Genomic DNA, 20,633 nt, shown 5'->3' on the forward strand with positions numbered 1-20,633 from the left:
GGGAACAAGAGCAAAGGCATATAAAATAAACCCAGAGTCCTAAAGGAAAATGTATTATATTGGACAGTTGAGTTGTTTCAACATTCTACCATTATAAGCCCTGAACATTCCATTGGTCATAAAATTGAAATGGACTGTTCAATCTGAACATTTGTAGATAGCAACTAGGTGGCAAGTGACACCACCCCTCCAAATCTGCTGCAGTTTGGAAATAAAATGCCTGAGATGCTGAAGTTCAACATCCCCCCGCCCCCATTTTAGTCACTGGGATAGAATGTTTGTGAGCTTGGACAGTTAAGCAGATGGGCAGATCTAATGGAACTCAGTGGCGAGTGGTGGTGGTGGGGGCTTCAGCAAAAAGAGCAGGGAAATTCTAAGCTTAAACAATCCCTTCTGCTTCTAAGGAGGAAAGCTGTCGAATAGTCCCCACAGAAGAAAATGCTGACATTTTGTGGCTCCCTCACCAGTCAGGTAACCCTCTTCTGTTTCTGAAGAGGAAGGAGTTTGACACAGTTAATTTTTTGGTGTTATGAAGCCCTTCCAGGTTTTGGTGGACAAGTTTTGAGGAAATTTCCTCACAACTTCCGAGGTTTATGGGAACACTCTGGAGCTTCAGATAGCTGCAATAAGACTTAACAGAAGAAATGTGCCTTAGCCCACTCTAGCATTTACACAAAACTGAAGAACCCTGCTTCTTAACATTGACTCTTGAAGCTTGAGGACTAGGTGAAGGTCCTAAAGTGCCTTTTACTTACTCGGGGTGGGGGTGGGGGGGACTCAGGAAAAAATAAGGTGTGTACGTGAAGCAAGACTCAAGTTAGAGGGAGACTCTTATCTTTGTTGCTAAGCTTTGCTTTTTCACAATGTTCAGGTAACACATGTACACCAGGGATGTAGTAAAACATGTTGCTGGTTGATTATTAAAATATCAATTTAAATGTTTTTAAAACTTCAGGTATTCATATTATGAAGCATAATCCTGTGGTGTTGTGAAAAAACACGCCCACCTCGTATTTTCTGAGTTTTTAGCCTCTGAAACCCCCATAGTAATAGGTTAATATCAGCTATGGTGCTTATTACTGATTCTGCACACTAAGGATCTTTCTAGCCTCACAACCGTGCATGTTGCTTTGGGTTGGACTAATGTCCCCTGCCTGTTCCATGCACTCACACCTTGCTCATCCTTTCCCCTGCTGGTCTAAGTCAGAATGTTATTCATGAATGTATCTCCTGCAGGGTTGTGCTGACTATAGTTAGGAACAATGCAGCACAAAAGGTAAATGGTGTGTGTGTGTGTGTGTGTGTGTGTGTGAGAGAGAGAGAGAGAGAGAGAGAGAGCGCGAGCTGGATTTGGAAAAGATAATATATATCCCCATAGTAAAATGTGAGGAATCATGGATATATGATTTCTAAATGTGGCTTAAAACATTACCATGAGAGGTACGGAGCCCCGAGAGTTCCCACTGACCTCTGGGGTACTTGCCAATAACCTGGTGTCTCCAGGATCAGACAGTGCTTTGCCATTTAGGGCTGCAATGAACATGGAAAGTCAGCTCCAGTTTCAAGCTAAGGCCACAAGCATAGCTTTCTGAATACTTGGCTGCTCAGGAGCTTAATGGGATTGGGTTTAAGTGCATTTAGGAGAGCAGGCTAATGGAAAAAAAAGAGATGGGATTTGTACTATATTACAGAAACTGACACTTAGACCCATCCATTTATTCCATTAAATCGATCTGATTCATGAAGCAAGGATGTTGCATAAAAAATGCAAGAAAATAGAGCAACTGACAGAGAAGTCTTGCCTAGGATTTATTTGCAAGTAACACAAGAGAAACACAGCTGGAATGGACGGTTGTCTCTGCACTGAAAACTGGAAGGCAATCACAGTCCTAAATGTAAGCAGAAGAAAGTTGGTAGCATCCACAGTGATATGAGTGCAAACAATTTTTTTGCCACCCCCCCTCCCCTCTAGGAACATAGGAAACTGCCATATACTGAGTCAGACCATTGGTCTATCTAGCTCAGTACTGTCTTCACAGACTGGCAGCGGCTTCTCCAAGGTTGCAGGCAGGAATCTCTCTCAGCCCTATTTTGGAGAAGCCAGAGAGGGAACTTGACACCTTCCGCTCTTCCCGGAGCGGCTCCATACCCTGGGGGGAATATCTTACAGTGCTCACATGTGGTCTCTCATTAAAAGGCAGACCCTGCTTAGCTAAGGGGACAAGTCATGCTTGCTACCACAAGATCAGCTCTCCTCCAAACAGTTTTCATTTGCACTGCTGTGGATGCTACTCAATGCTGGCAGACATAAGAAATTGAAAGTGCTACATTCTAACTCGCCACTGTTTCGTATTCATCAACATACCTTAGATAGTGATCTTAAGACTGCTTATGTGGGATTCAGTCCCACTGGCTTCAGTAGAACTTACTGCCATGGAACAAATTTCCATGGACAGGATACTGTCCACTGGGCAGGGCAGTAGTAAAAATTTAAATACACAAATCTGCTAAAACAGCAAAATAGGTGTTCTACAACTGAGCTATGGCCAGACTCCCAAAAATCTTAAAGGCAGACCCCAGCCCCAAATCTACTCCTGGTAGGGCTTGTCTGGGAGTTGAACCTGGGACCTCTTGCCCCTTAAGCAAAAATCATATTCCTAAACCACAAGCTGCAGGCATGTGTGTCAGCATTCCAAGCATGAAGACTACAGTACCTGCATGGCTTCATTAAGTAGCAGGTAGCGATGGGACCGCCGCATAGGTAGGCACAAACTGTACACAGCATGCAAGGCTGCACAGAAGAAACTCAGCAGGCCTATCTGCTTCCTGTGCTGAAGCCACTGGTCGAGCCAATCAGGGAAGCGCTTGTACTTTGTGCAGTTGTAGAGCTGGAAGATGGCTGCGAGCACTCCAGGCAGGTACACGAGGGACAGCATGACATAGGCAACACAAGGCAGGGTGGTGTTGACGACCTCTATGGGCATCTTATAGAACTTGTTCTTTTGGTCCTGAATGTAAGGGTGCAAAACCTGCCGGATGAAGTTATAGGTGTAGAAGCAGAGGAAGAGACCCAGGGCCAAGAAGACAGGGATCTTCCAGGCAGGGAGGAGACGCAGGGGAATATTCTCTATTTCACGAGCTGAGGACAAGGAGCCCATGTCCAGGGGGGTGAACCCCAGCATGCGAGCAATTTCTGCAACAGCATGTTTTGCTTCTTGGTTGTCACAGCAAATCAAGACCTGCAGCAGACAGAGGATGTGTGAGCACATGAAAGTGGTACTCATGAAGGAACTGGAACAACACATAATAAGGTAGTTCCCACAACTGTTGTCCTACCCAGCTTCACGTGCTGTATGTGCTCCTGATTTTTGGTCATCTGTTAGCAAAGAACTGGGTAGGGTGGGGGAGTGATCATCTGTGAGACAGGAGCTAGATAGGACAGCTTTTCCTCCTACTTTGTTAAAGTGCTAGGTAGGATGGTGCTGTCCTGCCTAGCTCCTGTCTCTGAGACTATTCCCCTGCCCCACCTAGCTGTTTGGTAACAGACGACCAAAAATCAGGAGTATGCACAGCTCTCGAAGCTGGGTAGGATGCTTGTCTTACCCCATTAGCAGTCGTGTGAACAGCCCTAATGACCGCCTGTGTAGCAACAATAATATCTGGGCACTGCACAGCATAGGATTTCTAAATGGGTACATCATATGTGCTGTCTCTTCCCATGATATATCTGGGCCTCTTAAAAACAGATAAATAAAGATAGGGCTACATTTTAGGTCATATTCCAGAAATAGCTGAAGATCTTGTTATGAGATCTTTCACTTGATTAAAGAAACTGATCCTAGTTGATCAACTGAGTTTTAGTCAATTAAGCAGCTACATCTGTGTAAAGCTGCATATTGATAAAACAATCATTCTGATTTTTAAAAATGTACTTTTTGTGTGCAGGTGCTACACATGTGTGCCTCAGCAGACACCTAATCTCAGATTAGGCACACCCTCCTGTGTGAGAGAGGAGGAAGAGGAATCTCTATTAAGAAGGCACCTGCCACCCTTGGATCTGCTTTGATTCAAAATATAATTGTTTAAAAATCTATAGCCCAGTTAATCAGGACACATATTCAATCAATGGTCCAAACCCACTTGTTTAACTTCATGGCTGACTGAGAATTTGAACCCAGATCTATCCAGTCCAAACCCAAGTTATTAAACAGAGACTGAGTATAGTAAGCAGAGGCTTCTTGCAGTTTTATTTAGGTCTTGTGTGGTAGGGGCATGGCAAAGTTTATGCACAGCAATGTCCAACTACATTAGGAGCCATGGGAATCGCAAGTCCCATGGACACTGGCTGTCTAGATGCTTTTGTGCAGCATCTAGAGCCACTGATGTAGGGCCACTGAGGCCCTACTATTAACAAGGACTGCTAGAGCCTTTTCACCACTACTCCTTGCTGTAGTATGTTTGTTAAAGGAAAGTGGGCAAAGGGTTACTCTAGACTCACAGGTACAATAGGTAACTGCTTAGAGAAGTACAACTCAGGGGGTGTCCACCACACTGGTAGTAGTATGCAAGCTTGGACTCGTGCACTGTTCCTGGGGTGTACACAAAACTGGAAAACCTGGTTCAGTTAGAGTAGAACCAGACTCAAACTGAACTGGGTCTGGTCCAGTTCTATGCACACTATAGCCAGGCCCAGTCTGGCTTGAGTCTGAACCAGTTTGGGCCTGGCTTGGGGAGGTATGGTTAAAAAATGGAGAACTAACTGCCATTGTGGGGCTTCAGGGGGTACTTATGCGGCCGCCGGGGGTGTGTGTGTCTCCAGAGGTGCCCCCTCCTCCTGCTGGCCTCCTCCCTCGGTCTCATACTGCCTGTTTGGGGCCATTTTTGGCTCGTTCCAGACCTCTTTGTGCTGGTGGTGGCCATTTTGGAGGCTGTCATGCATGAACACTGGCCATTTGCACACTGGCCCCCACAAGCATAGAGATCCCAGAATAGGCCAAAAAATGGCCCAAAACAGGCCTTTTGAGACTGGGGAGGGGGGAGAGGAGGGATCTCTGGAGACCCCCAAAGCCCCGCAATGGCTGTAAGTCCACCATTATTTGTTTTTTAAAAAAACCCGAACTAGCCCTGGACTGTTCAGCTCAACCTTGAGCTGAACCAGGCTTGGTCTGGCTCGAGGGGGAGCCGGCTTGCACATCTCTAGTTCCTGGTATGGGGTGGGACTCTCTCCATGAACTGAAAGTGTGCCTTCAAAATCCTCAGCAACAGTGCAGGGGATTATGGGATATATTTGCAGTCCAAATAGGTGAAGCCCTTGTCCTTCACCTGAGAGCATTTCATCTCACCTTAGGGTAGCACAAAAAACATGGTTTCCCCAACCATGAGGTCCACAATAACACAATTTTTTTTGTCTTTAAGAGAGCAGGGAGTACAGAATTCTGTGCTAGACAGAAGATTATGTACTGTTTGTGTGGCAGACATTCAAATTTAAGGGAGTCCTGATGATATGAGTAAAATGTATTGTAATTGCATTTAGCCATGTTCTCCTCGCCATCTTTCTTTCAGGAGTCTGACAAAATATGGTGTTATCAGTGTTTCCTCTAAGGCAGGGTTTCTCAATGTGTGGGTCCCCAGATATTATTGGACTTCAGCTCCCATAATCCCCAGCCCCAGTGGCCTTTGGTTGGGAATTATGGGAGTTGAAGTCCAATTACATTTGGGGACCCACACGTTGAGAATCCCTGCTCTAAGGCATGCGCCTGTGCGCGTGCTCACACAGTTTTTGATATTTGCTCAGTTGATTTTGGATCCCACTCAGTTTTAAACAGGAAGGTTTCATTCTGAATATACATGTACACACACTGCCTTGATACTGCTGCCCAGAAGGAAACTCATCCCACACACAGTTGAAAAAAAAAATAGAACACTGGGTGGTATACATACAATTGATGAAAGGAACAGAACAGTACCTGTTTATTGCCATCTCTAGGGCCTGACTGTAATGTCCATGCTGATATGACGTTAAATCCTTTGACAACAGTGCATGTTGGGAAAAGTGATGCCAAGTACTCGGCATTGGATTCTTTGTGATGGTTTATTTCAGCATTGTTGCTAACATCCACCAGTATTTTGCCCGACAGCTCATCACTTAGGTCACAGAGTGTGGTGTAATGTTCTCTGAAAACGGCCACAAAGATAATATCTGTCTTCTTTATGGCGTCTGCCTGGACAGTTACTTCAGCTGCTGCGGGGAAGAGGCTAGCATTCCGCTTTGGGTTTCGGCTTCCAACCACCACCTTGAAACCTGAGCACACCAGACGCATAGACAGGGAGCGAGCAAAGTCACCGCTTCCCAGAATTCCGATTGTCCTGCTTCCAGCAGTTGGGACAGGATTTGGGCCACTCTTCCCATTTTGATGGCCTAGGAGCGGCTTTGCCATGTCACCTCCTGGCATCCCGTTGAACTAAAGCAAATAAAGACACATTCACATAAAATACTCAACTGAAAATGGCATCTGCAGCCCTGGAATATCTGACATTCTGTATGAAGGTTCCAAAATCTCCTAGAAACAACCCTGGTAGATCCTCGGTTGTGGATCTTTTGAGACAAGAATTCATACACCACAAAACCAGAATACAGTATGACATGAATATCAAAACTAGGGTGATACCCTCATTATGATGAACTAAAATATCACAAAATGAACAGCAAGGTTTCATTAATATGATGTGGCTCATCTGGTTTACAAAATGACCATTAAGACCAATGTTCATTGAAGTTCAGATGCACACAGTTTTGAATACTGAGATATGTACTCTAGATCAGTTGTGACTGAGTGGCTATACTTTTATAATGCCCTAATAAGCGTCCCTTTAAATTCTGAGTTCAAATTAACATATTAATATATGTTCATATTTATGTTCATACAAGTCCATGCAACCTTCTGCTGGACCGGAGAGGGCAGGCAGGGGAAAAGCAGGAGAGAACCTACCTTCCCCCAGATGATCCAGCAGCGATCAAAACCACTGACTTGTGCACCCACATGACTGGTGCTGCTGTGAGCCATGTGGCGTTCTGAAGGCCATGAAAATGCGCCCCAGCCTCCCAGTATCCCACAGTGCACTGCACAATGAGCACAGTGCATTGAGGGATTTCCTTGTGAATCGGGCACTCTAGGTGCCCAACTGTGTGTGTGCTTGGGCTGCGTACAGCCCAAGCATTCACACGACCCTGTACTGGGGTAAAAGGGCACACTCATGCCCTTTAACCCAGGTAAAAGCCCAGGGTAAATTCCTGGGCTACCCAGGGAGGCATCACCGGGATCAGCCTCATGCAAGCACTTGACATGCAAGCAGCCGACACTTCATGCAAGCAGCCCTACCAGGTAGGGCTGCCCAAGATTGGATAGGGGTGATTGTGTGAACAGTCTCATTGTCTGATGTGAGGACCTTGATTATTTTTGTTCCTGAGTTCTTTAACAGCTCTGGGGCAAAAGTGGTCTCTCATTCCTATTTGATCTGGAATACATATCTGTGTCTCAATACTCAGATTAACTGCATGAATTAGAATTGCCTCACTATGACATTGTCTCATGATTGCTTCAAGTAGATTGATTTACCCTGAATGTATTTTAACCACCTTTTGGGTTCATATTGACAGGCTAAAGCATAGCAAAGGAGAGATCCCCCCCACCCCCACATCACAATTTTCAAGGCATCTTCTGTGCAGCTTTTAATAGTCTCTGTTAATCAACACATTTCACTCTGGATTAAATATCCTGGTTTTTGTCATTTCCTGATTGGTACATCATTAACTTGTACAACTCTGTAAGCAAGTGTTGAAGTGACAGTCAAGGTGAGAAAGTCAGTCTCTCTCTCTTTCTCTCTCTCTCTCTCTCTCTCTCTCTCACACACACAGACACACAGACACACACACCACTACCACAAGGTGACAATTGTTGAGTCAATGGGTTGACTGCCAACTAGAGATGTGCATTAACTGGGTTTTGTTAATCGATTCAAGCTTGAATCAAATTGCAAAATACTTGAATCGACTAGTCAAAACATCAGCCATTGCTGGCTGTTTCAACGAATCAACTTGAATTGATTTGAATAATTTGTCCATAAGGAGCAATGGAAAATTCGAATCACCCTGTTATTCCCCATGGGTAGTAGAACCTACTACCAAAGTGGGCTGGGTGGTAGGGCATGATGGGTGCTGCCCACCACCCATCCCACAAAAGAAATGGGTAAGTGGGAGATTAATTATTTTTAATCTTTCCCCAAAGCCCCCATAGAATCCTTTGGGGGTTTGGGGGAAAGGTTACAAATGTATTTAAAATCGCTCGCTTGCCCATTTCTTTTGAGGTTTGGGTGGTAGGTAGCACCCATCATGCCGAACCACTCAATCCACTCTGGTGTCCCAGGAATCTACCCATGGGGAACAATGGGGTATTTTGAGTTTCCCATTGTTCTCTATGGCTGAAACAAGCAGCGTGCAATTTTTGCAATCCTGTTCAGAATACCACATTTTGCCAAACGCAGTCCAAAAATGGCCAAAAAAATTTAATAATAATAATAAAAAATAAACAAATCACTGACCCAGAATCCACTGCCCGCCACAGTGCCTGTGCTGCAGTAACATCATTGGCACACAAGTTACTCTCACACACAATTAAGACTCCTTCCTTCAGAACTGCAACAGCTACCACAGCAGCACCCTTATCAGCCAGCAGTCATAGCCATAAGCTCAACTAGAACAATGTCTTCAGCCACTTTTTGACTGAGTACACCTTGCAATGCAGATTACAGAGCAAACCAGAGCAGTGAGTGAAGCACAAGTTAGTCGCAAGGCTAGATGTGGATGGAGCTCATCACAGCAACTGCCAAGAAATATCACACAACACCTCCCCCTGCCACTGTCCATTTCTTGCCACAACACCATCTCACAAACAGACCAAACTACAACTAAGGGCAGGCAGGCTCCCAAGTTCTGCCTTTGTCAATCTGAGATCAAGCAAAACCAGATATAGTAGCAAGCAAAAAGCACAACAAGCATATTATACTTAGTGTTGAGAAAGCCACAAAACCAAACCTTCCTTCCACCTTGCCACAGAGACAGGAGGACAGAGCAGTCATGGCTTGATGGACAAGAAGAAACAAAGCTTCTAGACTCTTACCATGAGAAGTCTTCTTTCCTCTCCAGTGTACATCCCTGCCTGCCTGCGGATTCAGGGGCGTATCTAGGGAAAATAGCACCTAGGGCAAGCACTGAAATTGCGCCCTTGTCCAAACAGGAATGATGGGACTTGTAGTCAACAATATCTGGACATCCCTGTTAAAAGGAACACTGTACCATCTAGACATGGTTGTTGATCAAAACCTGAAAACATGAGCCAGCTCTGTTAAAGACTTAGAACAACAGTCAGGAGTTATGTGAGGATTCCAAGTGTCATTTTCTGTCTCATCTCATGCTTTTTTAAAAACACGACTTTGTCCTAGAGGATCACCTGCCCAACACGCCACTAGCAAAATAGGGGAAGAAGAAGGTGGTGGTGGGTGTGTGTGTCTATAAACCAGTGAATGATTCCTGCCAGCCTTTGTCGTGTGATGACTGTTGGCTCATGCTTACTTTGGCACCAGGAGAGAGGAGGATACATTAGTTTGCAACACTAAACAGAGGAATTTTCAACAGGAGCAGACAGCCAAGTTCTGCCAGGGTCAAGACCAGCCCCTGCCAGACTAAGAAATCATTGTAATTTGCCCCTTCCAATCATGAGCAGTGTGCTGTTCTTTTATTATTGACTCTAACTCTCAGATATCCCAGTCATGGATGGAAAATTCAGGGTCAATTTACAAGAGACACATTTTCTATATGGAAGTTTCTTCTGTGCAGGTGTTGTGCAGAAACACATGTGTAGTATCTATTCCGCCAGGGGCATAGCAAGGTTGGAATGGGCCCAGAGACGAGATTTTAAAATCGGCCCCCAGCCCCTCAAAGTCCAGGGCCTCCGCACACCCCAGGCCCCCAAGGATTTAAGTCTGATATTTCAAAATAAGTATGCTGCCTGGAAATATATTTCACTGAATACACACACACACACTTCACAATATATAGTGATATACATTGAGTACTATATATTTGTGCTACTTTTAATGCCTAGAACACACTAAAAACACTAATTATTAAAATGGCCCCTTCGCTGCAGATTAGCAAAGGAGACTTTCAACCATGCAGTGTGAGCCTATGTATGTTTTTTCAGAATTCTGAACAAATTCAGTAAAGTTTGATTCCAAAAGGTTTTTCACATGGGCTTTTAAAGCCCTTTAACACACATCTCCACTGGAATGGAGGTGCTGCATTCACATGTTGGCCAGATTTACCCTGAAGTCCCTGCGAGTTATTGGGGAGCAGTTCACAAAATTCAGGTTTTTCACTGCTCATTAGAGTGTAGCCTGATATATATCCGGAGTTTAAAAAAAAATCGACTATTATGTATTCGTTCTTTGGGACAACTTCAATTTCGCAGTAAAGCCTCCCAGTAAACTTGCAGTAAAGCAAGCTGTGTGTAAAAGTCCCAGGTAAGTGTGTGGAGAATTGCAGCCTCAAGCAGCAAATCTAACCACATTTAGCTGGAAGTACATTTCATTGAAACCTAAAGGACTTACTGGCAAGAAAAGCATGTCTACTTAAAAATAAACTCAATTGCATTCAACTGTCCCTGGTAAGTGCATATAGGATTGCACATGCTCAGGGATGTAAACCAAACCAAACTAATTTGTGCTCCCAGCAAATTTTGCTTCCTATATGAGACCAGTAAGTCCCACTGAAGCAAGGAAGATAGGTGGGGAGAAATAGAGAAAAGAGCAAGAATTAGCACCATTCCTCAGGAGAAAAAAAAAGGGGGGGGAGAGAATGAGGAATCTGCCTCTTCTTGGTAAAATTTTAAGATAGATGAGACATGCTGGAGCTCAAGGAGCTCCTGAAGTTACGCCTTAGTCTATCCTAAAAGTCATTCTCCCTGCTCCCCAATGTGGAAGTAGGGCTGGTTGTGCTCTCTCATTGTACTGAGATAAAAAACACTCTCTGCGTGTGCTCAAAAGCAGGGTCATCCCTAGTGGGGTATGGGGCAAATCAGCATGTGCAGGGCCTCCTTAACATTTCATATCATTACAGAATCATACTGACTGATGACATATAGTGTAAATAGTGTGAGTGTGGTTTTTGGACATGTCCAACCAGCTTGGACATATAATGCATTTCTAAAGAAATAGAAATAAAACACACAACACATGCTTCATAGTTCTCACTCAGACCTTCTGGGTTGCAAAACAACTTGAACATAAGTGCATTTATAAATGAATGAATGAATGAATATAATGTAATATAATATTGTTTGTTCTAGCTGAGAGGCGGGGAGAGAAGGAGCTTCTGTGTTGCAGTTTGCAGGCTGCTCCGATTGTAGGCCAGAGAGCAAGACAAGCAGGAGAGAAGAAGGCGAACAGGGCAAGTGGCTGGGCAGCCTTGGGGCTGGGCAGGTGGGCAATGGGGTGGGGGTGGCAGGCACTGGCATGGCGCCCTGCCCTCAGTGGCGCCTAGGCCAGGTGACCTGGTACCCCCCCGCCCCCAAGTTACGGCACTGTGTGGATAGATAACACCATGACCTCAGATTGGTGCTGGGGCATGGGTCAGGGCACCAATCCATCACCTCATCATCGGCCATGGTGGTGGTGTGTGTTGTTGGCACTAACTGCCTCTCTTGGTCAGTTGTATCCTGACCTGTGAGGTCTTCTCAGCTGGCCCTCCTTAGTGTCCCAGGCCCTGGTGTAGTGCGTGGTGCCTGGGCCTGTAGGAAGGCCTTCTCGATGGCCACCCCTCTTCTTTGGAACTCTCTCCCCCCACCGATTCGTTCAGCCCCCTCCCTGGCTGCTTTTAGGGCCCTTCTCAAGACCCACCTGTTTCGCCAGGCGGTTTACCCTTTAATTATTATTATTATTATTTTAATTAATTGTTATTGGTAATTACTTGTTGTTCACCACCTAGAGTCTTTGGAGGAGGTGGTATATTAGAAAAATAAATAAATAAATAAATAAATAAATAAATAAATAAATAAATAAATAAATAGAGGGCAGACTGACACATCTGGTTTTGGGGCTGGGCAGGGTGAGGTGAGCTGCTAGTGCTGACCATGAATGGTGACTCACTGTTCATGGCCAGCTCTGGATAGCCCAGCCAGGTTGGCCGCTAATGTGGTCTCACATAACACTAGAACCAGGGGTCATCCCATGAAACTGATTGCAACGAAATTTAGGACCAACAAATGGAAGTACTTTTTCACATAATCAGCTGCATAATCAACTTGTGGAATTCTCTGCCACGAGATGTGCTGACAGCCAACAACCTGGATGGCTTTAAGAGGGGTTTGGATAACTTCATGGAGGAGAGGTCTATCATTGGCTACTAGTCGGAAGGCTAAAAGCCACCTCCAGCCTCAGAGGCAGGATGCCTCTGAGTACCAGTTGCAGGGGGGTAACAGCGGGAGGGAGGGCATGCACATACCTCTTGCCTGTGGGCTCCCCAGAGGCATCTGGTGGGCCACTGTGTGAAACAGGATGTTGGACTAGATGGGCCTTGGGCCTGATCCAGGGAAGGACCAGCCACTCCACCAAGTCAGCATCCATGCATGCACGATCGGGTGTCACCACATCCCTGGAACACTGTCTCTCTCTGCATTCTGGTTGGCATGTATGGAACCATCTGGCATCCACCGCCAAGCCTGGACAGACTTGGTGACACCTTGCCCAAAACTGGATCGGCTCCATCTCCTGGCCTGCAACTGACTCCTGCAGGCACAGTGGGAACAATTCGGGGAGTAGGCCCCTTTCGCTGTCATCCACCACAACCAGCAGCATCACCTCTCCCCCTGCCTGCCACTCTGTTCCTAGCTCTGCAGTGCACCCTCCCAGACAACTTGGGTTTAAAAAAAAAAACGGAAGCCCTAACTCGGGGGGGGGGAGTGCCTTTAAGGGGGTGTAGGGTCAGAGGCGGTCTGTTTATGCTGAATATTTCACACACAGTGCTATCTATAGCACTGTAGTCCACATACAGAAGCTAGAAAAATTATCCCCCCCACCCCCACCGCCCAGAGATGTAAGTTTTGGGTGGTATAAAAGTATGCTAAATACATAAATAAAATAAAATAAAACTATGAAGAAGCAGGCTTTATTTGTGAAATGGGGCTGGTCTTTTTAAAATTATTTTATTTTATTTAGGGGACCGAGCGACAATGGGCCATGTCTAAGAGAAGGGAAGCCAAAGGGCAGCGGATTACTGTGGCCTCTCTAACTCAAACCCAGCCACCCTGTTCTAGAGTCCTCCTAGTACCTAATCGTTCCCTTCCCCAAACTAGGCTCTATTTAAAGAACTTTGTTCTATAACCTGACCAAGGCAGGGTTGTGTGTCTCACCTTCTGATGTCTTCTGCTGGTCTGCCAGAGGCACTCTTGTGCTGAGCAGGCACTGGGACTTAACAGCTGGGGGGAAGGCAAGTGGGCACCAGTCAGACACTCACCCACACAAACAAACAAAAAGACGGGGGGGGGGAGCAGAAACAGAGAGAGCCTGGCAGGCTGGGCACCAGATAGGACACACCAGCCTACAAAAACCAAAAATTAGTTCACCAGGCACACAGACAGCAGCAGCAAAGGTGCAGCTTGGGGCTCCAAAAGAAAAGAGGGAAAGCACAGCACCCCTGTTATTAAAGCCACTGTGGGCTACAAGCAAGAAGAAGAAAAAAATGCACAGAAGATAATAAAATTTCAAAGCAGCACCCAGTTAAAACCACTGGGGCAGCTGGTACAATTAACAAAAATCAGGAAGAAAGAAAAGCAGTTTGTTGGCACTGCAAAAAAAAAAAAAAAAAGAAAAAAGAAAAAAGAAAGAAAGAAAGAAAGAAAGAAAGAAAAAGGAAAAGAATAAAAAAGAGAGAGAGAGGCAGATAAGCAAACAGGCACTCTGTCTCTGTGACTCTCTCCACTCACTAGGCCAGGCAGGCAGGCAGGCCCAGACCACCACCACCAGTCTCAGCTCTCAATGCTACTGCAGTCTCACTCTCTCTGATCCTTCTCTTCTCTTGAAGCACAAAATGGCTCTCTGCCCCCAGAGAGAAATTTATTTTAAAACCCCCTCCTTTTGGCTCCCCCTCCCTCCCCTCAGCCAATGGGGGCACAGTTGCCCATGAAAACACTTGATTTGAATGACAACAAGCTAACCAAAAAGCATGGAGATCTCAAGCCAATCGGAAGCCAGTACCAGTAAACCAATCAGCAAAGGAAAAACATGGAGACAAAGTGGTGCTTGAATCACTCGAATCAATTCAAGCTCAAATCAGGTTCAATTTGATTTCAACTTGAATGAGGCCCTTTATTTTAAGGGCAATTCCATTCGAGTCACTTAGATCACCCCGATTCAAGATGGAATCAATTTTAATATCTCTACTGCCAACTTCACATTTAGTCCTACGAGGGAGAAGGGCATGTGAGGATAGAACAAAGTGCGAGGTTCTCATATTGGAAAAAATGTGTGAGAAGATAAGGCTTCAGTCAGGCTGTGAAAAGTCATTTACTTATTGTTACAATTATTTTAATTATTATTTGGTTGTGTCAGTATGAGCTGTATCTCAGAGCTTCTGCTCTAAAGTGTCTGCAAAAGTCTTTAAAACAAAGAGAAATTCATTTCTCTAAATCTTAGTAAAATAAAGAAATCTAAAATAATATCAAGCATAACAGGGTAGATTTTATAGAGGCTGTTCTCAAGACCAGCCTAACGCAGCCTGGGGCAGCCCAGCTGGGGTTAGGCTGGCCGTGAGAAGCACCGAGATCCTCACGGATCCCTCCGGTCCCCCACCACCTAACCTTCTTAAAGAACCCAGATTTTAGCCAAGGCTAAGGGTGCGCTTGCACCCTTACCTCGGCTACCAAATATAATGTGTCTCCTCGGGCTGAGTTCAGCCCAAGGAGACACAGAGATGGGCATGTAGAGTGCCCATCTGATGCGGGAATCCCCAATACAATCCGTGTGTTGTGGGCTATCCAGAGGCCAGAACCAGAAGTTCCAGCCCCGGGTCCCTCCATCCTGCTCCGTGCCTCACAGAGCTGCATGGAGCATGGCCACTTGTGTGGGCGCACGGGCGGCATGCTAATGACAGACGGTTTGGTCTGGGGGGGAAGATAGGTTAAGAGCAGCCTTCGCTTCGCACCCTCCCAGCCCACCATGGTGATCGTGAGAAGCGCCTTATATAGATATTTCTCTCACAACGGGCTTACCACACTTCAAAAGCAGTGTTTTCCCGACACAGTAGCAAATTGTACTGATCATTTTGTCTGCTATTTTTATTCTATAATAATTGCCATTTAAAATTAAGAAGGACGTTTTCAAAGTTATGGAATAAAAGTGGACCCACCCCCAGTTGTGTTGTGTTTTTCATGGGGTGAGTAGATGAAGTGTATGTAAAATTGGACAATTAAACTGTTGTAAACAAAACCAGAATATTTTTAAGGAGAAGAGATTAGGTATCCCCTCTGTTATTAAAGGTAGATTTAACTAATACCATTGTTGAAATCCCTGTATTATAATGAGCTTAAGGTGACTGAGCCAACTGAGAAGAAGGTTCACTAAGAAGCAGTGTGGTCTAGTGTACTGGTTGCCGACAGCTGACTCATGAATACTTGGTGGTCCTCCAATTGACTGATTTATCAGCCTTGGTGGTTTGTTTTTTTAAAAAATTATTATTATCAGCCTTGATTTATGCTGATTCATATGCAGTATTCATCTGGGACTGATCAGACAACTGTATCCTTCTCTTTTTGCTCTTAATTGGTACTTGCTTTTAGGACAGTGATAATTTCAGAAAAACAGTGGCAGCAACTTCCCACACAACACAACCATGTAACTAGGTCTGATCCAACATAGGTAGCTTGATAAACTACACAAATGTAATGGGAGGGGGAATGGTTCATTCCTATTCCTAACTGCAGCTACTTCACCCGCTACCATTCAAGTCAACGGAGTGATGCTATTGAGTAGAACAGATTACAAGCACATCTAGTGAACTTCACTCCAGAGAGAGAGAGAGAGAGAGATATTCTTGAACGGCAGTGCACTGATGAGAAGAGAGGCTTGCACTATTTTTACATATATGCAGTTCATGTATATGGACTGTACAGATGTAGATAAATTCTCAACTTTAAATATAATTTTAAAATTAAAAGGACATTGTAAAAGCCCTTAAAATCAGCTTCAGAACTGTTGCAAGCATGGGAGCATTCCCACAACGGTAAATTGAAATGAGCAAGGATTTTGGCAGTTTTCTGTACTATGACTGTGTACTATGCAGCTTCGAACTGCACACCTTGTGTCTCCAGGTTGATCAGGCCTCTGTATGAGTGAAGATGACTGACAGCTTTTCTCATGGGTCAAATACTAACCCATTAGATCTCTAGGGGCAGGGCTGGCATTAATATCATGGTTACCAGAATGAAATGTAATGATTTCAAATGTTTCTGGAAAAACTCTTATTCAAAGCATGATCATTTGAATAACGAACACAGTGTGTGTGTGTGTGTGTGTGTGTGTGTGTGTGTGTGTGTGTGTGTGTGTGTGTGTTTCCAACTGAGAAATGTAAGGCTTGCCTAAATATAGTTGCTAGAATTGGAGAGCAATTGGAAACCATTTGGCACATTTCACTAAAATGAAGCAGTTGCTTATATTTGCCATATTTTATATGGCCAAAGCACGTTCATCACAATACACCTGGTATAAAAGTTGGCCACTTATTAATTAGTCTTAATCAAAGGATGATAAGACAACTGGGGAGAACATCAGCATCTAAAATAAACTTTTGGAACAGTTTTAACTGATTTTTTAAAAAGGAAGTCCAAAACAAAATCCTCCCTGCAGCTGCTTCATTATGAGGAAAGCAAAGATGTTTAATTCCCTTTTCAAATCTGGAGAGTTTTTCCTCCAAAGAACAGAGCAGGTGCCACATCCCTGCTGAGATCTGAGCAGGTTTTGGTTAGAAAGAGGCCTTTTAATCAAAGCCTTTTTTCTTGTTCCCAGCTCTACAAGACATCCCAGGAGTTTCTAGCCAGAAAGGTAATAATCTGACCCATTTGCATACAATTTGCAGTAACAGCAACAAAGATGCTAAGTGGAGAGGCGGGCGGGGGACTGCCTTGAAGAAAATAAATACAATCTAATAGAGGAAGTTGAGGAAAGCCAGTGTGGGTGTCGGCCACGCTACCTTTTACCAGCAGTCACAATGAAACATATACAGGGCCTTCCAAAATGACTGGCCAGGCAAAACAGATTGTCCATCCCTTTGATAGTTGGGGAAATGAGGGTGGGAGGCAGCCACTTACTTGTCTGAGAACACCAAGATTTGTGAACCTAACTGCCTGATTTGTATTCTACACACAGATGTGACCTCACTGGGTTAACAAAGAGGGTTTATTCCTGTCTCTTCTGCTCTCATACCAGGGAGACAATATTCTAGGTCTGGACTAAACCCTAATACAATTTCCATGCAGGAGACTCTTTGGAGGAATACCTTTTAGGACTACAAGTGAGATATTTTTTTTAAAAATGCAGGATTGCAAAGAGGCTGTACCTCAAACATCTTGATACCACTGCACTCTCAAGTTGAGCACTGGAAGATGATCTGCATGTAAGCTAACATGCTGATTCAACAGTGTTCCTGCTCTGCTATAAATAAGCACAGAGTCCATGGGATTTTCTGAATGGAGCTATTCTTCCAGTACAATAATAGAAAATGTTTGTGAATCCATTTTGTAATTAAAAAACGATTAAGTGAGAATCTGACGATATAGAGTTTAACCTTAAATTTTTTTTTTAATGGATGGAAACCTTTTATTAACTTTTGCAGTTTTCTCCCTTAAAGTTTATACTGATGTGTCATGTGAGTTACAACCTACATCTTGGTGTAGATAATGCAACTGAAGACGAGAAGATATAATATTAGCACCTGGCAGCCTTTAAGTCACCTGCTGGATGTAATAAGACTGGGCCAAACTACATAAGATGCTCAGTCCCATGAAAAGAGAGAGAAAGAAAAATTCAGTCTGCCTCAAGAGACCTGTACAAGCTTGTGGAGTGGGAAAATGGCTTCTTGGCCCTTTTCCCTCCAGAAAAATTTCCACTGAAGCCTCCCCAAGCTGTTTTAAACCCCCCCCCCCAAAAAAAAACTCCATAGGAGAAAAGGTATGGTTGCTTTTGTATTTTTTCTCTCAAGAAAAACTTGGAAGGGGACAAACTTCAGCAGAAAAGCCTCCAAATAATTAAGAAGTCCCCCTCCTGCAGTCTGGGGCAGACTGCAGTGTCTGTAACGGCATTTTGTGGTGTTTTTTTGTTTTTTGTTTTAAAGGAAAAAAGAAAGGCGGGGGACACAACCACAGAGAAAAAATTACATGTATCACATGTAGCTTGCCTCTAAAAGATCGATATTTTTCTTTTTCATTATGATTACTGCCTCCTTTGATGGCTCAAATGGTAAGGTTACATGTCTCATGGATGCTGCCAGTTCTGTCTATGGCAATAGACAGAAAGTGCTGCTCTTCCAAAATGAAGTTTCATTTACATGGAAACTTGTTCTTTACTTTGTGAAATGCAAAAATAGAAGCCAAAGCTACGTTGGTAAGTGATATCAAGAGCATCTTTAGTCTGAAGTATTCTAAAGACTGCTGTTTGTGCCATATAGAAAGCAGGATGGAGCCTTTTAAAGACAGAATGCACATTTTAGCTACAAGTAATGCTGCTTTTTCATTTGATTTACAGATGCAGAAAGTGTAAAACAAAACAAAACCACCCATGTCAGTGTTGCTTGTGCAAATGGCAAAATAGAAGGCACTGAGCCATGCTCAGCTAAAAAAAGATTTCCAAAAGTATTATTCTGGAGTGATTAAACGTTCCATGCAAGCAAATCTGTAGGTGTGAAGCAAGAACAATATTTTCACCAAACAATAGATGATATTTTCTGCTGTTGTATATACAAATACGATCGATATTTATGTACTGCTTTTCAACAAAAGTTCCCAAACCAGTTTACATAGATATAAATAAATAACATGGCTCCCTGTCCCCAAAGGACTCACAATCTAAAAAAAGAAACATAATATAGATGCCAGCAACAGCTACTAGAGGGATTCTGTGCTGGAGATGGATAGGGTCTGCTGCTCTCCTCTGGCTAAATAAAGAGAACCACCACTTTTTTAAAAAGTGAGGGGGACATATATACATTGCATCTGAAGAATCAGGGCTGGTGGGAAGCATATGTTTTTGTCGCCTGAAGCCTGAGGCAAAATATTGGTGCTCAAGAGCATTTGCCATCCATCTCCACATTATACTGGAAGCAGGGTGGAAATCCACTCAAGAAGATGCTCCACTGATGTATGCCCTTTTTTATGTATTACCTGGAATGGCATCATTGCTGCTACATTCATGGTTGCTCTCAAGCTATCCTTAGAGACAACTATATTTTCTGTCCACATAGCGGTCTGGTGGTTTACACACCATGCTCTGCCATTCAGTGTAGGTGATACTGAACTAGAAGGTTTAACTCAGAGAAAGCAGCTTCCTACAGCCATCTGGTGACTATTAATGCTTCATTAAGGGAGGGAAGGATGCCACCGTGCCTCAAGGAGGCGGTGGTAAGACCATTATTTAAAAAGCCCTCCCTTGATCCCTCCAACCTGGACAACTATAGACCAGTTTCTAACCTGCCCTTTTTGGGCAAAGTGATAGAGCGTGGTGGCGTCCCAGCTGCAGAGGGTCTTTGATGATATGGATTATCTGGACCCTTTTCAATCTGGCTTCCGCCCCGGATATGGGACTGAGACTGCCTTGGTCGCTCTAGTGGATGACCTACGCCGGGAACTAGACAGTGGGAGTGCGTCCCTGTTGGTTCTGCTGGACCTCTCGGTGGCATGTGATACCATCGACCATGGTATCCTTCTGGGCCGCCTCTCGAGTATGGGAATCGGAGGCACTGCGTTGCAGTGGTTTTGGTCCTTTCTTGAGAGGAGGGTTCAGAAGGTGGTACGGGGGGACTGCTGCTTGGCCCCGTGGCCGTTGGCCTGTGGGGTCCCGCAGGGATCGGTCTTGTCCCCCATGCTGTTTAACATCTACATGAAGCCGTTGGGAGAGGTCATCCGGAGATTTGGACTGAGTTGTCAGCAATATGCGGATGACACTCAGCTCTATCTCTCCTTGTCATCTGATTCTAGGGAGGCGGTGGATGTCCTTAATCGGGGGCTGGAGGCCGTGATGGGTTGGATGTGGGCTAACAAACTGAAATTGAATCCGGATAAGACGGAGGTACTGTTGGTCAGTAGGAGAGCCAATCGGGATGAGGAGATTCTACCGGTTCTGGATGGGGTTGCACTCCCCTTGAAGAAGCAAGTACGCAGCTTGGGGGTACTACTGGACCCAGCTCTGTTTTTGGAAGCTGAGGTGGTGGCCAGGGGTGCCTTTGCACGGCTTAGGCTTGTGCGCCAGCTGCGTCCCTTTCTTGAGAAGGCAGATCTGGCCACAGTTACCCATGCCTTAGTCACGTCACGGTTGGA

At 44.6% G+C, this 20,633-nt stretch overlaps 1 protein-coding gene across 5 annotated transcripts in view; it reads right to left on the bottom strand.

Moving 5' to 3' along the window:
- Window positions 1-20,633, bottom strand: part of STEAP3 (STEAP3 metalloreductase) — a 43,795-nt gene that overhangs the window by 9,584 nt on the left and 13,578 nt on the right. For 2 of the 5 annotated variants that reach the window (XM_053264478.1, XM_053264464.1), the window contains exons 2-3: window positions 5,967-6,461; window positions 2,715-3,239 (exon numbers count right to left, since the gene is read on the bottom strand). In XM_053264478.1, coding sequence (XP_053120453.1) covers window positions 2,715-3,239; window positions 5,967-6,452 — 1,011 coding nt within the window. In that variant the 5' untranslated portion in view covers window positions 6,453-6,461. Of the gene's footprint in view, window positions 1-2,714; window positions 3,240-5,966; window positions 6,462-12,556; window positions 12,841-13,463; window positions 13,530-14,036; window positions 14,181-20,633 lie in introns of those variants that run through there. The other 3 variants (XM_053264484.1, XM_053264490.1, XM_053264472.1) reach the window with 3 other exon arrangements.

This window comes from Hemicordylus capensis, chromosome 1, assembly GCF_027244095.1.
Source record: "Hemicordylus capensis ecotype Gifberg chromosome 1, rHemCap1.1.pri, whole genome shotgun sequence".
Taxonomy (NCBI): Eukaryota; Metazoa; Chordata; class Lepidosauria; order Squamata; family Cordylidae; genus Hemicordylus; species Hemicordylus capensis.